At 39.6% G+C, this 23,841-nt stretch overlaps 1 protein-coding gene across 1 annotated transcript; it reads left to right on the top strand.

Annotated features, from left to right (window-relative positions):
• The first annotated feature begins 116 nt into the window (after nt 1–116).
• nsun3 (NOP2/Sun RNA methyltransferase 3) lies at nt 117–7,790 on the top strand. Its single transcript, XM_084715579.1, has 6 exons — nt 117–520; nt 2,913–3,016; nt 3,106–3,620; nt 4,746–4,900; nt 6,609–6,730; nt 7,167–7,790. The coding sequence occupies exons 1-6, from the start codon at nt 347–349 to the stop codon at nt 7,504–7,506; spliced, it is 1,410 nt and encodes a 469-aa protein (XP_084571705.1). The 5' UTR covers nt 117–346; the 3' UTR covers nt 7,507–7,790.
• The last annotated feature ends 16,051 nt before the right edge of the window (nt 7,791–23,841 follow it).

Raw genomic sequence — 23,841 nt, 5'->3', positions numbered from 1 at the left:
TTACCTAAGGCTACCTAATCAGTTTTAAGTTAACTTTGTTTTTAAAAAAAAAAAAGAAAGAAAGAAAGTTTGCAACCCTGAATGTGTGATAGCTACATCGGAAAAAAGGTGCAACTTAAAACTCATCCAGATTGTCTCATTTACTGCTAAATTATTTCATTGTATTAAAACCATCTACCGAATACATTCATGTAGGCGTGTGTCAGGTGGAACCCAAGACACACAGTCAGAGTTTAGGGAGGACGCATTTGAGTGACGGACGCGTCCCTGATGCTTGTGAAAGAAATTAAAGAGTAATGAAAATTTATTCGGATATGTAGTTTAGGCAGTGAAAATAGATAACCGAATGTCTAAATACATGTTGCCGCTACATCAGTTTTACAGTTCATGGAGGACACGTTACCTAAAGACTGGAAAGCTGACGTCGACTCCTCTGTGGTGGTTGTGGTCGTGTAACTGTCACACGGGAGCCGAGGTTATTTTACAACTGAACGAGCATAAAGGAGCCTTTAACGACGAGGTAAAGGATCGTTAGGGAATGCTTTTTGTGGAAGCATGCTTTTATTTTATGTCCTTGTGAGAGACAGTTTGTCGGATTTATTATCAACCACATATGGTTCCTGTAAATACCACATTACACATATACAGTGCCTATAAAAAGTATAGTATAAGTAAGAGATGTTTCCCCTCTTATTGCTTTTATAAATGTAATCATGGTCAATATAGTTTTTTGACAAAAACCTCTTTAATGTCAAAGTGAAAACAGATTTCGACAAAGTAATGTCATTAAAAAATATGTCATGTAAAATGAGTGATCGCATAAATTTTCACCACCTTTAAAGTGGCTGACCTAATTCAACAGAGGTCCAGCTAATTGGTGCTTGTAGTCTCACAAATAGTGAAATGGAGATTACCTGAGTGCAGTGAATGTGTCACAAATAATTGTAGTAGATAAACACCTGGGTCTGGAAGGTCCAGTCACTGGTCCATCATTATTCCTGGCTATAATTACACCATGAAGACAAAAGAACACTCTAAGCAACTCCAAGAAAAGGTTATTGGTAAGTATCATTCAGGTGATGAATCAAAAACAAAATACAGAAGGTTTGTAAATGTGCCTAGAGCAGGCCGTCCTCACAAACTGAGTGACCGTGCTAGAAGGAGACTAGTGAAGGAGGCCACAAAGACACCTTTGACTACTCTGAGGGAGTTAAAAGCTTCAGCAGCTAAGATGGGAGATTCTGCATACAACAGCTGTTGCATGGGCTCTTCACCAGTCAAAGCGTTATGGGAGAGTGGCAAAGAGAAAACCACTGTTGAAGAAAGCTCATGGCAGATCTCAAATAGAGTTCGCCCAAAGGCATGTGGAAGACTCCATGTTCAAGTGGAAGAAGGGTCTTTGGTCTGATGAGACCAACAGAAATTTTTGGTCATCAGACTAGACACTATGTTTTCCTGACACAAAACACTGCACATCACCACAAACACACCATTCCCACTGTGAAGCATGGTGGTGGCATTTTTAAATGCTGTAAGGCATGGAGGGGAAAAAAAAATCTACATTCATGTATATAAATTTTATGACAATAACTTCTTTCATTTCAGGAAACAAAGGAAACAACAGATATCCAGTTTACTGAACCTGAGAAGAACTTGAATAATATAGCCTGCAGCTAAGCTATGTAATTCCTAACAGGAGGCCTTTTTACACTCCATGTCCACCAGGGGTAGTGATCGTACAAGACATCACACAGCAGTTTTTCAGTTCAGGAGCTTAAAGGGAAAATCCACCCTAAACTATAATGTACATAGTTGCCTTCCAGTGGGTTTGGTCAGTGAATTGTTAGGCTGGAAATTAGAATGTCAAGGCTTGAATTAATTATTTCAGCAGGTGATACTTGGATTTGGTCAATATTTACTTGGTGTTTACTCTTGGTATTTAGGTCCAAATCATTTTAAAATGAAGAGGACTCGCAGCTTTGAATCCGCACATGTCCCAGTAAAACTAACCAAAGTGCTGCATAATGTCATGCCTGTGTTCCGACCTGGTATTAACATGCGTCCTCAGTGACCCAGTCACAAATGCACAGCTCTGAGTACTCTGAGTTCACACCTAGTTTTACAATGCGTCCCCAGATGTGTCCTGAGTGACCACTTGTGATTGGATCTCAAAGACAAAGACTATTTTGTAAGTTGAATGTCAATTACTGTCCATTTAACGGTTTATTCATTCCTCTTTTTTAGTTCAGCGCCACACTAAACTCTTCTATCAGCCCACAGTTAGCAACAGAATGTTTTTTACCGGGGAAAAAAAACAACTTAATGTTTTACATTTAATGCTGAATTTACAAGAAGGCACAAGTTATTAAGAATTCGCCATAGCTGTTTTACTTCACTGCTCATTAAATAAATAAACACATTTACAAAATGCACTTATTTTTAACCACAGCCTACTGGGACAAACAAACATGATATTTTTTCTACAAAGAAAGACACAACTTAAACGCTTGTCAGATTAACAAGAAGGCCCAAATAATTAAGAATTTGATGTAGACAGTATTTTGCAAAGTTTAGAAAATTTCTTCATCTCTCAAATTAGCACAACTTTGTAATGGAGTCTGGGGTTACTTGTGTGTTCACAAACATCTGTTACAGGTAAGAGAGCCCATACATAAGTAGGCGGCCGTTAAGTGTAGCCCAGGACACATTTCCATTCACACTGCTAAAAGAATGTGGTCACATGCGGCCCAGATCACCTCTGAATGTGGTCTGAGAGATCAGATCTCAAATGCATTCACACTTAGAGCTATCCACTCGGAATTGGATCAATCAGGACGCATGTTAATACCAGGTCTGAACAGGGCCAGGATTTATATTGGGTTAACATTTTCACTTTTGTCTGTTTGTAACAGGTAAGAAAAAGGCGTCAAAAAGAAAGATCTCCATGTCAACCAGTACTGGACAGCTTTGACCAGCAGTACAGTCAGGAACTTGGAAACTTGTGGGCGTCTGCAAGGTAAATGTTGTTTGAAATAATTATTGCAGCCTACACACAAAGAGCATTTGTGCCCATTTCTTTTCATTGGGTTTGCTTTTCTCCTGTAGATCAGTACTTGTGGACCCACACTCTTGGCAGTATGGGGTCATGCTCAACCGCTTCAGTGCTGTGACGGACATCACACAGATTCTCCAATCGCAGGGCTTCTCCAAATTGCAGCCACAAACAGATGTGTCCATGTTGCTTTGTAATAACCCCTCAGCAGAGTCAGATTCTAAACACCAAGCAGAAAAAGACTTTCTGATGCCACCTCACTACATATCCAAGTGCCCTCCTAATGTCTTCAAACCTGACAGCACCTCTCATGTGCTCAGTCAGGACCTTCAGTCAGAGCCTTCACTCATTTTGCCCCGTCCTTCATTACAATGTTACATCCACCCACATCCACTGCGGTTTCCCTCTCAGGCCCACAGGCCTGGCCAGTTGAAGCAGTACTACCTCCTGAATGCCGCCTCCCTGCTTCCAGTGCTGGCTTTACAAGTCAGAGATGGGGAGAAGGTTTTGGATCTTTGCTCAGCTCCTGGTGGCAAAGCTTTAGCCATAATGCAGTGTGCCACCCCAGGTAAAACAAAGACTTTGAAAACTTTTATTTGATTTTATGTATATCATGCAAATAAGTACAAGACTGTGCATTTTGTTCAGTCTTTAAAACAAGGCAGTAGAGGACAGAAGAAAGCTAATATAACTTACACACTGCTGACTATATACATCAAGTTATCAAGTTTGCAATAAAATGTAAAATATTGGCATTTGGTACCTGTGATACTCAATATTAAAGTTTATTTATAAACTCATATAGTTAATAAATGGTTGAATCAGCAAAGATGAATTTAAGATTAGTTCTAATCAGAGTTTAGCAAAACTAGGTTTCAAATGAAGAAATCCAGATCTAGCCCTGTTGTAAAATTAAATGTAATTATATTGTTTAATAAATATGGAGATGCTTGGGTTTCCAAGTTAAAATAAAAAAATTAATAATAAATTTAAGTGATGTTAGGATGTAGTAAGCATAAGGGACGAGGTGGTTAACTTTCCACTGCTCTGTATTTCTGAACAAAATGTTACATTGTTTCCTAGCTAGATAAAAAAATGTACAAAATGTTACATTATTTTTTTAGGTAGTAAAAAGTTAATAAATGGCACATTGTTTGTTAGCTAGATAAAAAGGTTAACAAAAGGTTACACTGTTTGTTAGCTAGATTAAGAAGTAAAAAAATAGATTGTTAGCTAGCTACATTTAAAAATTAACAAAACATTACATTGTTTGCTAGTTAGCTAAATAGTTAATCCAGTTAGTCTGCTCATGATGGCTCATGAGAGAAAACTTGTAGTCCAGATTAACTGACCAATATGGCCAAATAATAGAACATTAAAAACAGATAACAGCGTAGTGAGGGAAAGTAGACTGCCTGGCAGCAACTGGCAGACTGTTTTAATGGACCAGCTGGACTAATGATTAGTAGAAATGACCCCAAAACATAAGTTAATGTACACTAAACGACTTTTCCAGGAAATGGGGTGTTTGGCAAAAATAGCTTTTCACAAAAACACCTCTTTGGTAAAATTAAAAGCACATTTTGCATGTAAGTTGCTGCAGTTAAATGTAAGGAATATTTTAGTCTGCTGTGAATAGCCTGTTTGCATTGGACACTGGTAATAAGTACTGCTCCCCTGTGTTGTGTTCCAGCACTTCTCTGCTGTAATGAACCAGATCCTCACAGACGGGACTGGCTGGCCAAAACTCTGGAGTCTTTTCTGCCTCACTCACTAAAAAGCAGAGTGATTGTGTCTGCACAGGATGGACGGTCTTTTGGGCAAAGTGAAGCAGGAACATATGACAAGGTGGGGGAGAGTCATGTTTATGGCAGCATTTGAATGCATTTTGCTGCAGTGTCCAACAAATTGAGGTGTCACACTTCTTTTTGAAGGCCATGGTTAGAAATGAATGAGAGCAGCGAGCCTTTGAACAAAAGGTAATAAGCCCAGCAGAAAAGAAAAAAAAAAGTTCATTCAGAATAGGAGCCAAGAAGAGGCAGACAAATGGCTGAGAGGAATCAAAGAGACTGATAATGGAACAGAATATTGTAAGAAGAAAAAAAAAAAAGGAAAGCGCAGAAAGGGATGCAGTGTGAGCAAAGACTGCAAGGTAAAAGACTAGTTGTGCAAACAGACTGCTCAGATTCAAGCTGTATTATGGGAGTGATATGGCTTTGTAAACTTTGCACAGAGGATAGATTTGTGAGAAGATTCTCAGCTGAGGTGTAAAGTTTCAGAGGCACCCATTGTTTTACTCGTTTTTCTACACTGAGCATACTTTGTCTGAGGAAAATATAATATGTTCTTTGATTCTTTTACAGACCTCCAATATTTGTCTATCCATCTGCTTTTTCCTACATTACAGGGATAGTTTGGATTATTTGACAGGGCAGTGTGAGGTACTTATTCATAGTCAGTATATTACCCAGAGTAAATGGCAGCCAGCATGCCCCAAGTTAGGAGGAGAACCTAAAAAAATTGGTTTTAATGTGCGCTATATTTAGAGTATATTCACCGCTTAAACTTTTTGTCAGACAGCCTCTTCTGTCAAGGATCCACCTTTATACATGTCAAATATTTTTCTTTCTGAACCAAACAAACTCCTTTGACATTTAGATTTGTATGTGCATGTGGGTGTACATGTGTGCATAAATGCATGTGTGGGTATGTGTGCATGCAATGTATGCACATGCAACTGTGGATTTACTTGTCTGTGTACGCAGTGCATGTGTAAGTCTGAAGTGCAGTGGTTAGCACTGCTGCCTCACAGGAAGAAGGTCCTGAGTTCAAATCCCCCAGCTGGCTGGAGCAGGGCCTTTCTGTGCAGAGTTTGCATGTTCTCCTCGTGTCTGCGTGGGTTCTTTCTGGGTTCTCTGGCTTCCTCCCACAGTCCAAAGACATGCATGCTAGGTTAATTGGTTGTCTGTCTGTATGTGTCAGCCCTGCGATGAACTGGCGACTTGTCCAGGGTGAACCCCGCCTCTCGCCCAATGTCAGCTGGGATAGGCTCCAGCCCCCTGCGACCCTTCGGGAATAAGCGGTTACACAAAATGAATGAATGAATGAATGAATGAATGATATTTAAAAAATGTCTCCTCCTCCTTTCACCTGTGAAGTTTGGTTGGTTTGGAGAGAGCGATATTTGGCTTATATAACAGCCTGTAGAAAAGGCCATCTGATGGCAAAGTAAAGCAGTGAAAAGATTCTAGATATGGTGTACATTTAAACAAATATGTTTATTTTCTTTTATTTTTTTAAGGTGGAACTTTTTAAGTCACGAGAATACCTTTTGATACTGACCCGGTGGCCGCCTGTGTTTATCCTGTCTTAAGCTTGGTAGATAAGAACCTCATACAACCCTACATCTAAAAATCAGAACTATCCCTTTAACTGCTTAAATGTTCTCGGTTTTGCTTTCCCTACTGGACCTTGCTGTCTCTCACTGCTGTTACCTCTCTTGAACTGTCTGACTCAGACTCTGAAGTCCACACATTTCTTGTTCTCTCCGTTGCAGGTTTTAGTTGATGCTCCATGTTCTAATGACAGGAGTTGGTTGTATTCTTGCAGCAGCCAGCAGGGGGAACAGAGACTAAAGGAAAGAGGCAGGCTGCCTGCGCTCCAGGCTGAACTGCTTAGGTAACCCCATCCTGTGCAACCTATAGAAATGTCTGCAGCGTGGCTGAACACTGAAATTTGAGTGGAATTCCTAACTAAATAATATCATTGTTTTGGTTCAGGTCAGGAATTGTATTTCTCTTTGTTTTAAGTTGTGATGTGAACACTGTATGACAAAGGACTTCAATTAATCACAATTACAAGCAGTGCTACAAAGAATTACATTAGACTGACAGGCAATTAGTGTATTTTGTCTAAATAAAAAAGGGCTGGCAATCAGCTCTTCTGCAGAGACTTACATGGAGGCTGTATCATATTTGGTGAAATTGCAAAAAAGCAAATTAATTAGTTGGGTGGCAATTATTGTGCAACTTAATATTATCCAGCTTTCCAGCAGTGTTTGAAATGGTCGTTCAGTCCCTTGCCATGAAGTGCAGTATTTGTCTTCTCCCCGCAGGTCTGCTCTGTCAGCGGTGCGTCCAGGGGGCGTGGTGGTCTACTCCACTTGCACACTGTCCAGCTTTGAGAACTACTCTGTGGTTGAGACTGTGCTGAATGACTGTCCTGAGGCTGAACCTGAAGACCTGTGGGAGGAGATTGCTGCTCCTTTATCAAAATACTTTGCATTTAGTCCTGCTCACCCCGGTCACAGAGAAGAGACACTTCACAAGCTGTCCCTGCAGCCACAGAATGGCAATGTGTCCTCTTATCGTCACAGGCTTGGCATTTTAGTGGTTCCTCAGCCTGGCAAGACCTGGGGACCCATGTTTTTGTCGCGGATTAGAAGGAGGGAGTAGTGTGTATGCTCCTGTGCTGAAAAGATAGGTAGAAACAAATGCTAAACATGCACATTTCTTTGGCTTGACTTTTGTTACCTGTGGGGTTTTTAAAGATGCAAAGTATCTCATGGAACTGGCTAATAGCTCACTCACACAAACTGACTAATTAATTAACATGTAGCACACTGCTAAGTCTACACAGTGTCAATTTTGGCAGACAAGCAGATGTTAATCTATGTAAATCTCAGGCAGTCCAAGACCCCTAGGGGAGTCCTCAGATGGGCCTTTTCCACCAGCGCTTTTGGCCATTATCACTTTCAGCATGCCGAGCTGTGCACTGAGCCTGAGCCGCACCTGAGATGGACTTAGGGGTGGGGCCAAAGCAAGCCCAACTGGGGCTGCGGTGACGTCTCGCGGGTCGTGGCGAACCTGTGATGAGCTTCCTTTCTCCCCCTTGGACAAGCGAGTGTTATGATACTCAGCTCACGTATGTGCAGGACAGCAGAAAGACCTTTCAAAGTCTCTTTACGTTCAGATCTCAGTACTTTTGTAGCTTCTAACAGAATCTTTATGTATTGAAATTTAGTGTCTCTCCCGTGTCACACTTTGAACTTTCAGGTATCTGCATTATTTTGCCATGTTTTATTCACTTTCAGCTGCGTTGGAGTCGTGTTAAGTTACTGCTGATGAAACCCCTGAATGAAAACTTTTTCTGTTTGTGCTGCTTCAAGTATTTAAATAACAAAACAATACAGAACTTTTATCGGGAAGAATTTAAGGTAACAACATGTTAATCCCAGAAATGTATATGAACATTTTAGCCATCGCTTTACAGCCACTCGACTTGAGCCTCCTCGAGCAGGTAAAAGACACACCTTCCACTGGGTAGCCCTGTTGTAATGGAAATTTTAACGAGCTGAGTCGAGGAAGGCCAGTTCTGTTTATGGGAAAGGGCCAAGAGTTACTGCATGCATTCCCCCAAATTCATGTTTGATATATAAAATAAAAATATGTCTGAAGTACACATTAATATGAATCCAACATAGCAAAGATAAATCAGCCTATTTGTCAAAAAACAAACATTTAATTAACACGATATTAACAAAAGGCTACTCATGGCTCCTTCCTTGCGCAGGGAGCAAGCTAACCTGCTAAATCACAGTGCAGCACCTATCCAAAATGGCAAACTAGTTAAACTAGCCATGCATTATTGAAAATATTGTCTAAATAGCTGTTATGTTTGGGCGATATGTTAAAAAATTCCTTGATGTATGAGATACGTAAGTGTGTCCGTGTTTTATTAAAAAAAGATTATACCATAAGACTACAATATTTTTGTACGATTGTAACATTAAATATTGATTCATAGTTTATTCTGTCAGAAGTGAGTGCTCATGGTGTGAGTTTTATTTCAGTTTGTGAGTTTTAGTATCTAAATATTCATTAGAGATTGAGATGAAATTATAGACATCAGCACTACACAGACTCACATTCACAGTCTCCATCTTCAAAGCCTGAAGTCAGTAAATCAGGTTGCGCTTATTAAATTTTGATCACCTCTTGACTTAAGTCATCACTGAATTTTTTAAGAGTTTATAGCTGAATCACCATGACTGGTATGTCTGTTGGCTTGTGTTTTTTTTTTTTAAACATCTAAGTACTACACTAACACTACTGCAGATGTTTTCAGACATGACAGACTCAACAGGAGGTAAAAAGTTCCCTGTCCGAGGCATTAGTTTAATGACCGAGATGAGCAGTAATGATATGATTAACACAGTGTATTCATTGGTGCTGCTTCCCCCTGCTCTGGGTTAAGTCCTGCTGTAAGTCTCGCTGGAAGTAAACTTACATCTATCACCACGGGCCCCTTCAGTGTGATTGAGCAGGTAGTATCATCTCTTACAGCGGCTCATTACTTGGCTGGACTGTTCTTGTGTCATGCTTGAGTGAAAAGTAGACTATTTCATGGCGGCGCTGTAGCTTTCCATCAGGTGTTGATTGCTGAGACCAGAAGCCGAAGGTGTTTTGAAAGTGTCTACTGTGGAAAATAACACACAGGAATTCACATATGTTTACCTTCTGAACATAACAGACTGACAAAGTACTCTTTTGCAGAGGCAGTTATATGTGGAAACCCTTATTTCTTCCTTCCAGATATATGGCTGGTGGTTCTAAGACGTGATTGCTGAAATAGGAGAGCCTTGCACTAGTGTGGCCATAGACACAAGCATTATTGGGCGCATTTATATGGCTATTTTTATTATTGGCTGTCCCACTTTTGCTCCACTTCTGCGCGTCTTTGAAAAGTAGCTTCGGCCTCTCTGGTGTGAGTGCATCATTACACCGCCGCGCCATCGACGCCAACTTAAAAAGTAGCGAGATGTGAAGATGAAGTGAGGCTTCAGTGGGGTTAACCATGTTCCTGACCTTTGTGTGAACTCTGGTTTGTTGATGTTCCCCCATATTGCAGTGTCTCCTCAAGGGGAGAATCTCTAAGCAGCTTTTCCTCCACTTCAAAGGGAGAGAATGTAGGCCTGCTTTGCATAATCAGGTGGGGAACAGCTTTTTGCCAGAGAGGCAGGAATTAATTTGTGCCACCGCCAGATGTAATCATTAAAACTCTAGTCATTGACAATAAAGAGGGAGGAGGAGGGGAATATAGAGGAGGAATTGTAGAACAGTAGATGGAATGAGAAAGAGATACGGAGCATAGGATGGTCCTGAATGCCAAAGGACACTATAGCTAAATGGGCTAATCTGGCCTGAGCTCTGTTAAGCCAGAATGACATTTTTTTCAGTCTGGTAACATTCAGCTCCGTCGCTCTGTGTTTAGACATGTTGGCACAAAATTAATCCTTACTTCTCATAGCCCTTTATTTTAGTGGTATAAAACACATCAGGAGAAAGGATTTGAAATTTAGAATATGACACTTATTTAGGCAGCTATAGATTCCAGTCATACTGAAAGCCATTTAGCAGCATGTGTAGGCTTTAAGGCTCCAAAAAATGTAAATGTAGCTAGTGTATGGTTCAGTTTCACTGCTCTCATTAACCCCGCTCCTGGCAGCAGGCAGCTGTTTTCAAGCCCACTCTACTGCTCTGCTGCTCGGCACCAAACAACAGACAGATGAAGTTCGTGACAAACTGCTGAAGAATTCTTAATATTTGTGGGTTAAAGGGAACGAATGCAGCATTTGTCAGTTGCGGTTTGTAAAGACACAGGAAAGATACTTAATTGCTGAGTGTCTTTCCAGTGTTTTCAAATAAATGTAAAGGTAAAGGTCAACTTCATTGTGGTTATACAGAGTACAGTTATACTGTCAAATTCATTGTTGCATTATTGACTGGAGAAATGAACTGAACATGTTTGTGATGGTGAGGGAAACCCGGGCTCCACACAGGAAAGCTGTGTCCAAACCAGGATTTTAACCTCAACCTTTTTCCTGTAAGGCGAAAGTGCTAACCAGTGGTTTTTATTACTGATACTGACACTTTGAGTCGGTAAAACTCTGTTGAATTGAATGGAGCAAACTGAGCTTTGTGTTGAAAATAAGAGATCAGTCTGTTACAGTCCACAAAATGTGGAAAATGTATGTTTGCAGTACAGCATGGAACACAATATTACTTTCCTTTTAATTTGAAAAAAAAAAACAAACGCTAAACCAAAAGAGTGCACTCAGAGTAGAGGTTTCTGCCAGGAAAACCAAAAATTATAACTACTTAGTAATCACCAACACTTTGATTAGTAACTGCAATTTAGTTCCAGTTTTATCAGCAATTGTAACTGATTGTACTGCACTAGTTGCACATCGGACATTTTACATGCTATAGTAGGAAACTCACAGGTATACCAATGATTACTGCATTCCACTCAGCGGAGGTCCTGGTATTGTGCATGGTGGGTCACTGTCACAGTAATTGGCCTGCATTTTTCCTTCTGTGACGAGTCAAAATGTCTTCTGTGCCACTAGTCCATTACATTTATTATCTCCACAATGATAAGCCTGGAGGGGATCGTGCGATTGCTTGCATATGTGTCTGTGCCTGACCAATGGATTTGCAGCTCGTCCGTAGCGAGTCTTACATGCTACTGGACCAATCAGCCTAATTTTTTTGTGAACGTTCATGACTGTATGCTGAAGTACCTCTGTGATTCACAAATCTTGAAAGACCGTTTTTATGGCTGCGTGCCAGTGACATCTACAGACTACAGGCATTATGTTTTCAGGTCCTCCCATTGAATGTTATATCTCAAGAACGCCTTGAGGGAATTTTCTCAAACTTGACACAAATGTTCATTTGGACGCAAGGATAAACTGATTAGATTTTGGTGGTTAGAGGTCAAAGGTCACTGTGATCTCATGTCCTATTCTCATTCAATCATTCATTAATTTATTCAGTCATCAACCTTTATTTTAACTCAGAAATGTAGTCGAGTAAAACAATTAAATAAAAGCACACTGACACAAAAAACACCAATGAGAAACTTACATAAAAGTGGCAACAAGAAGGAAAAAAACAATTGACGTCACAAAAAAATGTAATAATGAATAATCAGCTTAGCTTATATATAGGTTTTATATAGGTTTTTACAAGACAAAAACAAAACTTGTGAATCATGAGAGGTTCTTCAACATACAATCATAAAAAAAATATCAGACTGGTGCAGTAGTATGTAAGATTAGCTGCAGACGAGCTCCAGTCCCATTTGTCACTCACATAACCCATTACATGTAAAAAAAAAATAAGAAAATGCAGGCAGAGGACAGGTTCTCTGCAGACACAGACACCACCACACACTTTTAGTGGGTCATAAGTGATGATTGAGAGGGATCATTTTTGTATGAGTCTATTACATTTTTAAGAATGTCCAGTATAGTATGCCTTTAAATTGGGAATAAAATATTAAATACATTATGATATATTCATAAACAAGATGCTGTAGAACATCACTGACATAGAAAAGTTGCTCAAATCCAGACAATAATCACACTGTCAATCTGAAAGTGTCCCTCTTGTGAAAAATGTCTGACCTGAAGCGTTTGACACTGAATGTGCTGGACAGTTAACAAGTGGGTCTATAGATTTAGCACCGTTTGGGGTATCCATCACTCATTTCAAATGTCATCATTTGTCAATATTCCATCAGTGGAAATGAGTAACCAGGGCTGCTGCTCTTGATTGATTGTTACACACCTAATCTCTGAGGGGGGAGAAGTCTGCAAAGAATGAGTCCTTACAGAGGTCAAGTCAAACTGTTTGTCTATGTCCATACAATAGCAAACAAGAGTTTTGTTAATTAAGTTTTTGAAGTATTATAGAACAAAAAGGACTAACACACATTAGAAAGTATTACACACATTAGTACATTAGTGATTTAGCTTACAGAGTTAGCTGGGTTTTAAAATTAAGTTTTAACATCTTCTGGTCACAGTTTGAAGCTTTAGCTGAGTCAGCTCATAATGCTGGGAGCTCCATGGCTAACTAGCTAATGCCAGCTATACATTGCAGCAGACAGCAGTTAGTTTACTTTAGCAGCAAGTAAACTAGCTAACTGCTGTGTGTCTGTCAGGTAATTCTGCAAAGCTGTTGTCAAACTGGTCATAAAACATTTAACATTTTATCTTAATGATAAGTGATTTAATGACATCTTAATGGCAAGTCTGGTACATTGACAGTATAATGAAACTTGATGACATCTTTTTGACAAGTCCAAAATGTACCCCTTTACTTGAGGCAAAAGAAAATATATACGTACATGACACACTTATAATAGTCTCATGACAGCCAGTGTCAAAACCAACCACAATGACAGTTTAATGTCATGTTAAAACATAAAGCTAAACAGTTTCTTTAACTCTGATGTCAAGTTATCATAACAAAGACAGTGACAGGTTATGATGTCTTGGTTAATGTCAAGCTGTCTTAACAAAGACATGTCAACTTTGCATTAAAGAATGTCTAATTTACACACGATAACAACAGTCTTAAACACCTTTCTGTTCATGGCAGGTGTCATGACATGGTTATGACAGTGTAATGACAGTATTATGCATACCCCTTCAAATAAGGTGTTACAAGGAAGGAGTTAAGGTCAAGAAAAACATTTTTGGCACATTTATAACAGCCTCAGGACAGTCAGTGTGAAAACGAACCACATATGACAGTTTAATGTCATAACATAAAACAGTTTCTTCAAGTTTGATGATGTCAAGTTGTCATAACAAAGACTTTATTGGCTTGATTAATGTCAAGTTGTCAGAGCAAAGGCATTTAAAACAATGTCAACTTTGCATTAAAAATGACAAATGACGCTTCATAAACCTCATAAACATTTTCTCATAACTAATGTTCATAACAGGTGTCATGACATGGTTATGAGACTGTCATGACAGTCTTATGCACACCCTTTCAAATAAAGTGTTACCAGAAAATTAAGGAGTTTTGTGTGAGGACTGACAGGATACAGAACAAAATTTCCTCTCATGTTTTTCATGGCCTGAGGAGACATCAGGTACCATCAATGTCAGCGCAGACAGACAACGCCAGAGGAAAATGAACGGGACAGGAGTGAAAGTGAGAGGGTAACTGAAACTACTTCAAGACAAAGGAAAGGAACACAGAAATCTTCATCCTTTCATCTACTGCTTGTCTGTCATACACACAGACTCCAAATGCAAAAGAAACTTGAGAGCAAAGAGAAGTAGAAGTTTTTTTTTTCCTTGTTGTTTAGAGATTTAGCAGAGGGCAATGATCCAGGTTTATTTCAAAGGAAGGTATACTGGAGTGACAGGTGTCTTAGAAGGCAGCAGAACTTGGATAATACTGTATATTCAAGTTCAGCAGTTCTTCAAAACTTGTCAACAGCTTTAATTCAAAGGGGACTTATGGGCAAAAGAAAGAAAATCAAGAGCACTTCAAGACTAAAGCTGTGTGGCCCTCGATAAACTACACCGAGAGGAGATGTGTTGTTGTTCCTCCTGTAGACCTCTGTGAGCCTGAGCAGCTGCGGGGAGAGAGACATCCATAACAGCTGCACGAGAAGACAAAGCACAGACTTAACAGGCTGAAGGCAGGACAGATTACCCCGGCCCGGACATTCATTCATCCTTTGAGGAAAAGACAGAATTGATCGGGAGATATAAAACTAAAGCCTGAGACAGTCTTGCAGCGAAATTGGATTTGAGAAAGAAGAAGTACTGGGCCTTTTCAGTTTTAAGTATCAAGTCATCATTTTCTCACAAATTAAATGCAAATTGGAACAGCAGATCAGTAAAACGGGGCATGAAGTATGCCAATTTAGGATGTGAGTTTAGACTGCTTAAACAGTAACTGTTCCCACAGTGGTTAGTAATCTTTCACACTTTTGACCCCCACGTCAGCCTACAGAGGCTGAATGGTGAACAGCAAAAGCAACTTACAACCCACTCAGAGTTACAAAAAGAGAAGGGAGGCTGATTTAAAACATGTATAGCACAATTAGAGCATGGTTTTTACACATTTCATAAAATATCTCCCCTTTCTGAGCCCTTTATATCTATAGAAGGTGCCATGAAGGCTGACGTGTTGAACCGCCATATTTCTACAGTAGCCTAGATTCAACCTTTCGTTTCTTGTAGCCACCATAGTTTCTCCTACACTTGGAAGGGGAGGGCGAGACTCAAGCGAACAGTATTCAGTTGGTTGCAATCTACAATCACAGCGCTAGATGCCACCAAATCCTACACACCGGTCCTTTAATTTAAGACCAGTATCATATATCATAAGTTAGAATCCTTCTGAAAGGCAAATGACAGACCTGCAGAGCTGCCATCACAGAGGCCTTGACTTGGATTTTTATGCTGCAATGCTTGACTTACATCTTGACACGATGCAATTTGAGACTTGAAAACAAAAATATTGCAGTCCAGGGTTTTGACCTTGTCCTTAGGCGATAACTAATAAATTACCATACATTGCCAGACAGGCGTTGAATAACCACATCGCAGGAATTAAATTTTTGGGCATATATATTAAAGGTCCAATATGTAAGATTTACTTGGGTTTATTGTCAGAATATGGCAGAAATTGAATAGAATTGAATATGTTTTCAGAACAGACAAACCAGATGTCAGCATGAGATACTCATGGTTGCAAAGGTTTCACGGTTCTCCTAAGCAATGTAGTATGCAATCTGCAAGCTCAACGCTAGATGTCACTAAATCAGGGGTCTCAAACTGCCGGCCCGGTGGCCATCGCCCTCCCTTCCTCTGGCCTGCGACAAATACAGTTTTTAGTAGTTAGTTAGTTGTTTCTTACCAATTTAAACTACCCTTCAATTGAATATAACTGAAATAAAGACAATTCTATTTTCAAAAAATGTACAGTATGTATGTATTTCTTACAGATTGCATGTTGCAGTTTGCTGGTAGTCTATTTCCACAAAAGAATACCTTTTTGAATAATATTTCTCTATCAGGAAATGCAGCAGCGGAGCACATTAAGATGTTATCAAGCAGCATTTATGATCAATTATGTGATTAAGGCAGAGTTTTCACTAAGGCTTTAGACAAAAACACAGACAAAACCAACTGAGCGACTTTCTTCAGAGGTATTAATGACCAATTCAAAGTGACAAAAGAATTTCTGAGATTGTGTCTAACGCATGACTAACTAATGTACAAGAATGTTTAGGAACTGCTGCATTTGTTTTTGTTAAGTATGACGAAAATGTGGTTTAATAAATTATGTGTTGCAGGCCTTGACTTGGGACTTGGACATGGACTCACCCAAAAACTTAAAATATCTCACCCAAACTAGTGCAGTTTTGTTTTCCATTTACAGCAAAACATGATTTATTGTTTAAATGGAAAGTGCAGAATTTTAATCTTCTGCTTCTAACATGTTAATTAACCGCTCTTTGTGCCTGGGCTGCTGCAGGTTGGGTTCAACTTCAGGACTTCATGCTTCGTTATCAGTTTAACATCATTTTAGAAAATCTCTCTCTCATTCCAGTACTTCTCATGTTAAGCAGCTCCAAAGCTGCAGTTCATGTTGGAGCATACACTCTGGAGCCCAGTGTTAACACTTATTTGACCCCAGCATGGATCTCTGCAGTACATGTGCCCAGGAATAAAATGTTCATCCAGAGGAGGTATACCCAGATTGAGTTGCCTCATCTCAATTTTTACTTCACTTCTGTTAAACTTCCTGACTTCAAACCTTGTTGAAGTGGACACTTCCCGAGTGAAGGAAAAGCATGAATAATAGATTCTTCACCCAAAAGGAAAAAAAAAGGGGAAAGGAAGTCAGAGGAGAGAGGTATGAAGCAGCTGATTAAAACTGATAGATTTCATACCAGTACTTTCAGTTTAAAACTTCATAAAAACATTAGTGGGGGATTTTATTCAAAAGATAAAATAAGTGACGCTTCCTCAAAATAAGAGCATATTCGTAGAGTAGTTAGAGGTAATTCAGAAATAATGAAGCCCTCCTGGAGCATACCTTTAAAATGCCTAGACTGGATATTCAATAGTCTATTCATCATATTTTATGTAAGAACATAAGCACTTAAACATAACGTATTTATTATTCAGCTGGTCGTAGTGGAATGCATGCAGCTGTAAAGTGTTGCAGGATGCCATCTCTCTCTCTCTCAATTTTTCACACCATCTATTTCTATTTCCAATCAAACTTGGGCAGTTTGCCTTTGAAATATGGAACTGATAAAATTACACTGAGCACCTGCGCTACTGCAATAAACTGATTGTACTACTTTGGCAAGTTAGATCACAATGGCGCAGCTGGTGCGTCTCTTTTCTTACAAATAGATGTAAATGTAATGAAACAAGAGGAGCTCTGTGAGGCTGTTCTTAGACACAATGCTTTGAGTTAATAGCTTACAAGATCATGATAACACGCTGATGTATCGTGTCATGGTTTTAGGTTTTTGTAGTTCACTTCCTGTTTCATTTTGGTATGTCTTCCCTTGTGTGTCTTAATTGTCTTTACTCCCTGTATTTGTCTGTCTCCCACCTGTCCACCTGTCCCACCTGCCCCTGATCACCTCCCTTGTGTATCTGGCCATGTGCCTGTTCCCTCTTCTGTTACTAGCTTGTTTTGTTTACTTTTTGCTTCCTAGTGTTCCCTTGTACACATTTTCTTTGTATCTTGTTTGTGTTTTTCCCCTCAGTGTTTCTGCTGTCTTGTGGACTTTTGGATTTTCTTTGTTGGACTTATTTTACCTGGACTTCCAACTGCCTTTTGTTATTTTTGTGCCAGCAAGTTCATTCAAGTTTTACTTTTGTTCATTCACTCCCAAGTCCTGTTCTGTTCTGTTTTGGGTCCACTTTCTAGTCTGGCTGTCATAGTATGATACACTTGGGTCCCAATTTGGGGTTTGAAAATATTGTCACTGTAGTTTAGCATTTCAGCATGCTTGCTAATTAGCAGTGAACACAAATACGGGTTCCAGTTCAGGTTACTTTATGTACGTCCATCTTGACACATTTACAAACATCAAGAACAAAAACAAACAAGATAAAAGCACTCACAGGTTCCAAGGACTTCATAAAATTGAGACATTAAAAAAAATAAATAAATATAAACAGGTCAGACGGAGTGGAATGTATTAAGTTTTTCAGATATTTGGTTAAAAACTAATGCAGTGGATGAACTGAATTGTTGACCTGATGGTGACACTAGATGAAATTTCATAGAAAGTATTCATCCTGAGGGGAACATTTTGGTCTCTATCAAATTCAATGGCAAATCAATCCAATAGTTTACAAGACATTTCACATTAGCACTGTCTGCTCGCAGGAAGAAGGCCCTGGGTTTGCATGAAGTGAAGAGGGTGCTAAGCAGGGGAGTCTGCATGTTCTCCTCATGCCTGCTTGCATTTCTGCCGGGTGCACTGGTCTCCCACTATCAAAAAACATGTATTCTAGGTCAATTCTCCAGTCAGTACTCTTGACCATGCCACTGGCTTAAAACCGGTGTTGGTCCCCAGGCACTGCACAGCGGCTGTCCACTGCTCCTGATATAGATGGGTTGAATGCAAAGACTGAATTTTAGTGTAAGCTGTTCTCTGTATAACTGTATATGTGACCATTACCTTAAAACCACAAATGTGAATATCATGGCAGTGCTAGAAGAAAAGCCAGAGGATAACTAAAATCATTAGGATTCATCTCAAAACAGGGATAACTACAGAAATTTCATGGCAATCTATCCAATAGTTGTTTAGATGTTTCAGTCTGTGCCAAAGTGGCAAACTGACCAACTGACTGCCAGACTGACATCACCCCCCCATAGAGCTGATGTCGTAAAAAACTAAAAACTTTGTCATTGCTCCTCCATTCCTCAATGAAAACATGTTCACTGCAGGCTTATTTCCAATTAGCATGACTCAGTAGTCAGGGTGCTGACCAGACAAGTTCAATGCCTGCCTTGTTTCAAGGGTTTCACAAGGCATACAGAAGGTGACACCGAGGCCAATGCGGCGCATAATCTGAAGTCAGCAATAAGGCAGGTGGCAGAAGGGAAATGTCTTCTATTTATCCTCCCTGTCGATTTTTTCTTTACCTGCCTCCCTGTCCCCTCTGTGCTTTCAGAACTTGCTATTCTCTCTGTCTCCTTGTCGCTGGATGACTTTTTCTCTCCCTTCCTCGGTGTCTGTGTATCTGGCTGTCTTTCTCTACCCCCCTCTTCTCCTCTCCCTCCTCTCCCTCTCAGAGTCAGCCTTTGATCTTGCCAGTCCCAGCACAGAGGTAGACAGTGATGCTGTATAGCTTTTCTCTGCCTATTAATGTCTTAACTCTTGCTCTGCCTTTTGCAGGAGGTCTACTGAGACATCATTTCCCCACACCGCACGGTCTAATGACAGGCCTGGACACCCTTAATCACAAGCATACTGTCCCTGCATATGTGTGTGTGTGTGTGTGTGTAGGTGTGTGTGTGGGTGGGTGTGTATGTGTGTCTGAGGAATAAGGTAAATTCAAATGATGAGGAACAGTTTTAAAATTCATATAAGCTGGAATAAATGTGGTGACAGCAATAAAGCTCAAATGTCCTTATCAATGACAAACACAGCACACACTGCCCACTTATAATCTGCAAATATTCATTTTGTGACATTTGTGGCAAAGATAAAAATATAAGATACAGTGACACTCAAATGAAAAACACTTATGCAGATTGAATTATAACTTCACACAATAAGCCGTTTTATTACTGTAGAAGATAAATAAACATATGAAGGTGTCAGAAACATCATGGATATTTCATCCTAAATGTTGCATCATCGAGGCATAATTCCCTCTGTCTGCAGTCCTAAAATTTGAATCATTATTGCTCAAGAAAAATGTGAAGAAACTATTTTCTCTGAGGCAATAAAGTAAACTGTAAATTAAGATGAATATCCATTGTGGTGGGTGCCAAGATTGCTTTCCCAGTGTCACACACAAAATAAATAATACCAAGAACGCACAATCCTCATAAGTTAGAGAGCTGAAGATTTACTGAAACTGCTGAAATGATGCTCAGCCACACTGACACGTTCACCCTTGGGGTGGCTGTATAAAAAAAAGTTAAACTTGACCAAAACAAAAACACCTTTGAATATGGTGTTGCATACAAATATGTACAAACTTCATGTAGCAGCTTTGCTTTGTCTGTTTTTTTTTTTACATTAATAATTAGAGTACTCCACTGATTTAGAATTGCATTAATATAAAACCAAAGCTAGTTGCTAGTTGTGACTAATGTAACCTTGAGTCACTAGTTTCAATCAGAGAAAAGAAGTGGGCTACAAAGGTCTGGTAAGTTGAAGAGGTACTTCACACTTAAACATGTTTTTGAGCTGCAAACTCAATTATATGACTGTACTCTGATGAAGCACATCAGTGACGGTGTTAATATTAACAAATCTCAATGAATGAAAGTGAAAGTCTGAAAAAGCGCTCATTTTCAAAAAAATTCTTATCAAGACTCATGATTCAAAGGAGTTTAGACTATTTTTTTTACCATCTACATCAGTATTTTTCAATTTTGGTGCTTTTGACAGCTGTAGAAGCTCCACTTGACTGCATCTTTTCCTTGATGAAGATCCCATGATAAACAGTAGGGGTATATGTACTGACACACCCCTGCAGACACACACACACACACACACAGCAGAGACCCTCTCAGCCCCTCTGAGCAGCTAGTATTAGCTCAGCTAGCTACAACACAAGTACAACAGATAAACTTTTTCAAAAACAGCTTCATATGCGCTTCCAGTGACTGTCAGAGCTCCAGCAGATTCTCTGTGTCTCCAGAGCTTCTTTGTATTTCCAGTGTTTGTGGACACAGTATGACAGCTGTCTGTTACTACTGCAGTGAGCAATGTCACACACTACGCACGAGGCCACGCCCCCAACAGAGATTGTCCTGTACACACCACCCCCCTCAACCTCAACCCTTGGCCCACTGTTTTTTCTTAGCATTTTTCAAAATTATGCAGTGGCTGAAGTTACACTTAAGCTTAGCTTAAACTATCCTGATGTATAAAATCAGTTAAGTATCCTTTTAATTACAGTGTGAGACACTGACATGTACCTCACACACACGGGCATCATTTATTGCTCACGTAAAGCAACTAACTCACTGATAAGGTGGGATATTAGCTTTTATGAAGGATGTTCTTATCTGATTGCAGGTGTTACCCATACAGTTACAATGCATTTTAACTGCATGTATGTGGGCACATGCATATGCACATGTGACATATTAAATTATGAGAGGTGTGTCATGTTGTTTCATGGGTGCATGCATATGCATGCCCAGCTCTGTGTGAAGGGGTATAAGAACAGTATGCATCTTTATGCTGTGTAACATGGAATAGTTTTTGTGTGTGTGTGGTTCTCTCTTTTGTGTATTTTGTTTTGCTTTGTATTGTGTGGTCCAGAGCTGGGAGTTGTGGTTGTAGGGATACATGTTGAAAAATTAACAATCCATCCATCCATTATATATAACCGCTTATCCTTTGCAGGGTCGCAGGGAGCTGGAGCCGATTCCAGCTGACACTGGCCAAGATGCAGCATACACCCTGAACAGGTCGGCAGTTCATTACAGGGCGGACATATGTTTATATTTTAGAATCACCAATTAACCCAACCTGCACGTCTTAGGACTGTGAAGCACTCAATGGATTAAAAAAAAAAAACCTCTAAAAAACCCCACATATTTCCCACATATCTAATCATCTTCCATCTCCCTCCCAACCTCACCACTGGCATTTTTATGATTTTACCATGACCACAATCTTCCTAAAGCTTGACCAAGTGATTACAGTTGCTTGCCCTTAGCTCACTCTTATTGCCATGATAAGATATTGAACAACTAATTTAAAAAAGCTGTTAGCACTTGGCAGTGAGGATTCTGCAGACACGCTCAGTAATCATCGGTAATAATCTCAGCATCATTATGTTTTCCCCAAAATGTTTCTGCTAATACAAATACAGTTGCAAATGAGCAAAATTCAAAGTAGATAAGCTTCGTCTCTTCTGTGAGCCTTTCTCTTATGTCACATCTGTCTCCCTTCTCCCCTCCACTTCTCTCTCTCCCCCTCTCTCTCTCTCTCTGCTGTCTATTCATCTTTCTCTCTTTCCTGGAGTGATGGCTCAATTACCATTCCTCACACTCATGCTTCAAAAGTGAGCAAAATGGAGCAGGATTTCTTGACCATGTAAAAAAAAAAAGAGAGAGACTTTTAATTTTCTCTTACTCCCCGTCGCTGGCTGTCAGAGTTCGCTCAGCTTAGTAGTGAATTGTGACACCTGTAATTGAAGAGGTTTCTGGGCTGGAGCTGAGCTTTGGATCGATTCAGTGAACTCAGTACTTAACGACAGAGGAGGGCAAAAACTTCTGAATGAATTTATGAGGGAATCAATTAGTCATAAACTCTGCTGCGTATAAAAGCTGATATGAACCACACAATATCATCTGATCTAGGTTTTCTTGTATTAAAATATCTTATCATCTGGCTTCAACAATATGAAATGATGGAAAAGTAATTTATCCCAACCTTTACATGCATATATTTCCCAGCCGCATATCCTTCCTCTGCTTCTCTTCATACCTTCATCTCCCCGTCATTTTCCCTCCCCCCTTAATCCTCTCCTTCCCTAAGTGCTCGCTCCCAGCCTGGAGCCTCAGGGATCCACACGACTTGATTGTGTTTTGATGTTCTTGTGAAACTTACAAGTGCACTCAGGACTCAAGACCCATAACATACATTTTCAAGACCGTTCACCCAGGAGGAAAAGAGACGGAGGAGAAAGGAAGAGTGCTTACTATTACTGCTGTCAGTGCAGTGTACACACTTGCGGCCTGCATAAATGCACACAAATCTATTCATTACTACACATGTGAGGGTATAAAAAAACATCCTGTATATCCACTTAGATTCATCAATAAATCCCTGAATCATGGCATCCTCGTGTCCTGAATCATCCTCAAAGTGACTATTTTTCCTGCATTTCAGCAAATGTTGCTGTTTCTGGTTTTCTACTACATATTGCTATTATTATTATTATTATTATTATTATTATTATTATTATTATTATATCTCTTGGAGCCACAGATGACATATTAAATAGACTGAGGTCAGTTTTTTCCCCTCGCCCCCTCCTCCCCAGACTCCAAGCTCAGGCAGGCTGTCTGCAGGCTGCAGTGACACTGAAACTCTGACAATGACAAGACATGAGTCCTACACTGTAAGTTGGTCAGCTGTTTATAACTGTCAGTTGTTTGTCAATGTAAAGTTAAGTCTGTTATCTTGAAAACAAAAGCCCACTGCTCTGAAAGTTGGAGTTCAGTGACTGCCTGTCTTACTGCCTGCCAGACTCCATTAACAAATTGCACAATTCTGCTTTTACAAACTATCTATCGAAATATCTTCAATGAAACAGGCTGTTGGCCACTTACACTGCCTTAAATATTAATCCCTAACTGATGATCTGATTATATCAAGATGAGTGTTTATATTGGACAAGTTAATAATGAGTTACTCCTAATTACATCTCTATTTTAAGAGGGTTATTATTCACTGTAATTCATCTTATGTCCAGACAGAGATACTTAAGTAAAACTATTTCGGCTGAATCTGAATCTCAGCTTTAGCAGACTGACTTAGACAAATCATTTTCCCTTTTTAATACAAAATTCCTTCTTAATGACGTCTTGTATTTGCTTTCTGAGCAGCAGCAAAGGAGCAGTGACAGAAAGACTGAATTTTGTACTAAGAAAGAAACTGTCTTTGTGTATCTGATTGTCCAACTCAGACTGATGGTGCATCTTATTAGTACTAGCTGAACATTTAGAAAGTTC

This window comes from Lutjanus erythropterus, chromosome 1 (assembly GCF_056507025.1).
Source record: "Lutjanus erythropterus isolate fLutEry1 chromosome 1, fLutEry1.hap2, whole genome shotgun sequence".
NCBI lineage: Eukaryota > Metazoa > Chordata > Actinopteri > Lutjaniformes > Lutjanidae > Lutjanus > Lutjanus erythropterus.
The sequence above is the reverse complement of the archived record's forward strand: the minus strand, read 5'-3'. Positions and strand labels throughout refer to the sequence as shown.

What these genes read in the sequence shown, in the direction of transcription:
- nsun3 (XM_084715579.1), top strand. Translation starts at nt 347, where the DNA reads ATGTCTAAATACATGTTGCCGCTACATCAGTTTTACAGTTCATGGAGG. An exon ending in AAGCAGGAACATATGACAAG is followed by an intron (nt 4,901 to 6,608) that starts GTGGGGGAGAGT and finishes TCTCCGTTGCAG; the next exon opens with GTTTTAGTTGATGCTCCATG. An exon ending in CTCCAGGCTGAACTGCTTAG is followed by an intron (nt 6,731 to 7,166) that starts GTAACCCCATCC and finishes TTCTCCCCGCAG; the next exon opens with GTCTGCTCTGTCAGCGGTGC.